Source organism: Opisthorchis viverrini (assembly GCF_000715545.1).
Source record: "Opisthorchis viverrini unplaced genomic scaffold opera_v5_163, whole genome shotgun sequence".
NCBI classification, from domain to species: Eukaryota; Metazoa; Platyhelminthes; class Trematoda; order Opisthorchiida; family Opisthorchiidae; genus Opisthorchis; species Opisthorchis viverrini.
Genome location: NW_008751821.1, coordinates 1,042,797 through 1,046,477, shown reverse-complemented (window position 1 = coordinate 1,046,477; position 3,681 = coordinate 1,042,797). Strand labels below are relative to the sequence as shown.

Here is a 3,681-nt window from a genome sequence, read left to right as displayed (position 1 = left end):
GCGCTGCTTGGCCCTAGCCCCCCACCTCATTTCCGCCACCGATTCCATCAAAACCTCCTTCTTGAGTTGCAAGAGACCAGAGGCGTTCGGTTCTGTTTGTAACAGATACCCGCAAATGATTGTTATTTTGACCTGTGTGTGATCAGCGAGCCCAGTGGAGCATGCTGGGTGGGGGGAGTGTGTAAATGTTTCGGTGAAGCACTTGTTCCGGGATCGCATGTCTTTCCGGCTAATTTGCTTATCCATTCACAACAGTCTGCAGATTGCCGGGGGAGTAGTGTGCATGAATGAGTGACCGCTCTGGACGACCGATATGAGGTAACTTCGAAATGTGGATCTGACGGGCGGATACATCGAAAATCGCTAGTATTTTCACGGATGGTTTGCCCATGTCAAACCAGAATGCCCAAACCAAAGTGGCCAGTGTCCTCCTAGAAAAAGGCGAACCGCAAAACAAACTTATCTAGATGAGCTGCAAGGCAAAGTGTGATCAAAATATGCTTTGGTACAAGAAAAGAAGCGATTCATTCAGAGAACCCCGAATGTTGAACTGATGGCCGACTGGGTGAGGTACTAGTCAACTTGCCGGAATTAAAAAAAACGGAAAAAACAGCATATGGAACTGAAGCAAGTCTGACAGCTCTATATTGTCACTTGAATAGTTCGACTTCCGCATCCATCATGAACCAATGAAGCTGCGTAATACATGAGTACCTTTCTTTTTGGCATAGCAAGCAATCCTGTAAGGTAGATCCACTTTCAGTTCCCAGTTGCACTCTTCTTTCACGGTATCTCCGCCTTCCGTACAACAACCCTTTGTAGGAATGACCAACGTTTCGGCTCTCCGATTGCCACTATTTGTGTTTGTTTTGTTTTAGTATGACTACCTGAGAGGTGAAATGGCCACATGGTTCTAGCTCACCAGAGCTGTTCACTACAGACAGTCTGCGGTAAAATTTGCAAAATCGCTATCCAGTCTTTTTCTCATGTCACACACAGTGAACAGGCACCAAAAAGAAGCAGTCGCCAACTTCGACGAGGAGTTTATCGCCCGATTCGTTGAGTACATACATACCAATGAGACTGCAGTAGACTCATTGTAATGTACTACTCATAAGGTTGCTGAAAATCCATCCTTATGAGTAGTACATTACAAATATACATGTATCGCGATGTTTCAAATATCGTAGCGACTGGAACATGAGGCGGCCTGGTGCAGCACATTCAGTTGCCTGAGAACATCATAAACGAGAGATTCAGCTGGGTTACAGGTGAGTCTCTCAAAGGAACCAAATTAGTTTGCAGATGAGTGTATATTCGCTAATTCCAGTAGACTCTGTTTAGAGTCAGCTATGGTATACTAAGGCCATACTGTCGGAGTCCCGATCGAATCAGATGAGTACCACAGTCTGTCGAATCCTGGTTTGTGTATATTCACGCATTGCATGGCCTCATTCTCGCACGCACGTAATAGCATGGAAGATGGGTAGGAAGTCGATGAAGGCGAAAATCGATGCTAATCGTAATCTTCATCCTACGACATGAGACACTCCTCAGTAATCCTTCATGCGCATCCTGAAGCCATCCTTTGTTTGGCGGCGGAGCCGGGTATTTACACATAAGCAGAATTTCAATTTCGGAGTTTCCTACGATGAATGGTGGCTTGGAATCCCTCCAGCATCCGACTGATTTGGATATCTAGTTTTGTAGGACTCAAACTGTCGCCCGCTGTATTCCAGGTCGCATATCTAAGTGGCTGTTGTAACTCGCACACCTCTCTAGCCTCTGAGAGCTTTACCCATCATTTAGTTGATGGCATAGCTGGAAAAAAGTACAGGTGATAAATAAAATCATTGTCGTGCTCCCTCGTTCAGGTTAGACTCCAGTTTAGGAACAACTGCGGTACAAATGAATCGGTCCAAAGAGCTTAGACCGCAAACACCAAGGTTCTTGAAATTCTGATGTATCTTGCAGCAAATGCGGACATTCCCACTATTCTACACTTGGTAAAAAATCTTTTGCGTTATCTCATGTAGACAAGGAAATTGTTTACAATGTGCTGATTCGGGCAGCGAACATATACGCATACAGCTTTTGCTTCATTTGCATTCTTTTTGGAAAAAGATGAGATCTTCCGGAAAAGCCCACATTATTCAGTCTTCATCCAGTTTGACTACACCCAGCTTTCATCCTAGCGCACCGTTTCTCGTGAGAACTGTTCAACAGTAACAAAATTCATCGCATCGGTCTCAGTTTACCTGTCAACGGGAGCTAAAACGGCCAGCCTTCTGGAATTATAGTGTTTACCCAGTGCACAGTGTTTGTCTTTATCGACATACACGTACTCACCTACGCGGTAGCGATGAGATACTCTGTCGGACGGGAACACGATCACGATCGGAAAGTAACTGGTGGCACGTTTTGCTCCTGGAAGTGTTACAAAGTTTACTACCACACTTCGCCACCTTAGCTCGTTGGGAGGATGGGGGGAAATGACGCCGTGGATGCCCGTGCGTCTTCCCCCTACAGAACGCCACTCCTTTAGTGGCCATAGGACCGCTTTTCAACTAAGTGGGACAACTTTTTGGTAAGGGCGTACGTGATTCCGATTTGTGCAAAGGGTATTCCTTAAATTCACTGAGATGCAAACCTGCTGGGTTTTTTCAAAATAACTGAAATTGCAATCACGATAGCGTGATAGAGTTTTCACACTAAACCATTTTGTGAACCGTAAAAATCTGTACTCTAATCATCAACAGCTGATAAACCCAGAACTGGATGACTGCAGGATATGAGGCATTTTTGCCAACACCACCTCGTCTCGTACATGCTTGAAAGGTGCAAACAGTCTGTATCCACAGTTCGGACTTTGAAATGAGTAAATCCTTCCCATTCATAGTTGGAAAGATGTCTGAATAACGGAGGAAGAGAAATCTCCTTGTCCATGATACACTCACTTCGCGTGGCTCCGGTACGCTCCACTGGCAGCTACCCAATTTGTCAAGGGAACTCACCTTGTTCTGTAAGAAGCAGAATGTTTATGAAGGTCTTTTGGAGATTTCCAAACGTGGACACATTTGTTGCACACTGAATAGCACTGCGCAGCCGTTCCATTCTTATCAAGAGTCAAGGAAACGTGTCTGTGTAGAGTTAAGAGCCATTCTGGTCAACACTGTGGTTATACATGGAAGAGTGGTGCGTCTCCTCAAATACCGCATATTCAAGTCGTGCACCCTGGTGTTGCCCAGTCCATTGAATGCAACGAGAAAGTACATGCGTTTTTGTGAGATCGTTTCTGTAATGAGCACACCCACGGGTTAGGTTTAACTAATGGGACTCGCTTCACCTATACTTTGTGCAAGCAGCACCCACTACCAATCCATCCTATTTAGGTCTCGTCTGGTATGTTTGATCACCACCTCCCAGCCAATCATGTTTCATGCCCAATACGTGTTTGGATACTGGGTTAGTGGTGCTGCTGGTGATGGCGCTGAAAAACGAATCTCAGGTAGTTCGACTGAAACTCTTCTTTCCAATTTTCGTCAGCCGAAAGTGTGATCCAAGTGCTGTCCTCAAATTTTGTTAGACTGAAACTGAAGAGGTCGAAGACCGAATTGAAGTGATCCCGTGTGTTCGGTTCGCCTGATGGCGTTTGTCTGCAAGCGTCTTCGTGAGAAGTCA

The 3,681-nt window shown here is 45.4% G+C and overlaps 1 protein-coding gene across 1 annotated transcript; it reads right to left on the bottom strand.

Annotated features, from left to right (window-relative positions):
* Window positions 1-1,136: 1,136 nt before the first annotated feature.
* Window positions 1,137-3,114, bottom strand: T265_07283 (hypothetical protein; the record flags this gene model as incomplete). Its single annotated transcript, XM_009172761.1, has 3 exons — window positions 1,137-1,232; window positions 2,354-2,427; window positions 3,015-3,114. 3 exons carry the CDS (start codon window positions 3,112-3,114, stop codon window positions 1,137-1,139), a joined length of 270 nt encoding a protein of 89 aa, XP_009171025.1.
* Between the last annotated feature and the right edge of the window lie 567 nt (window positions 3,115-3,681).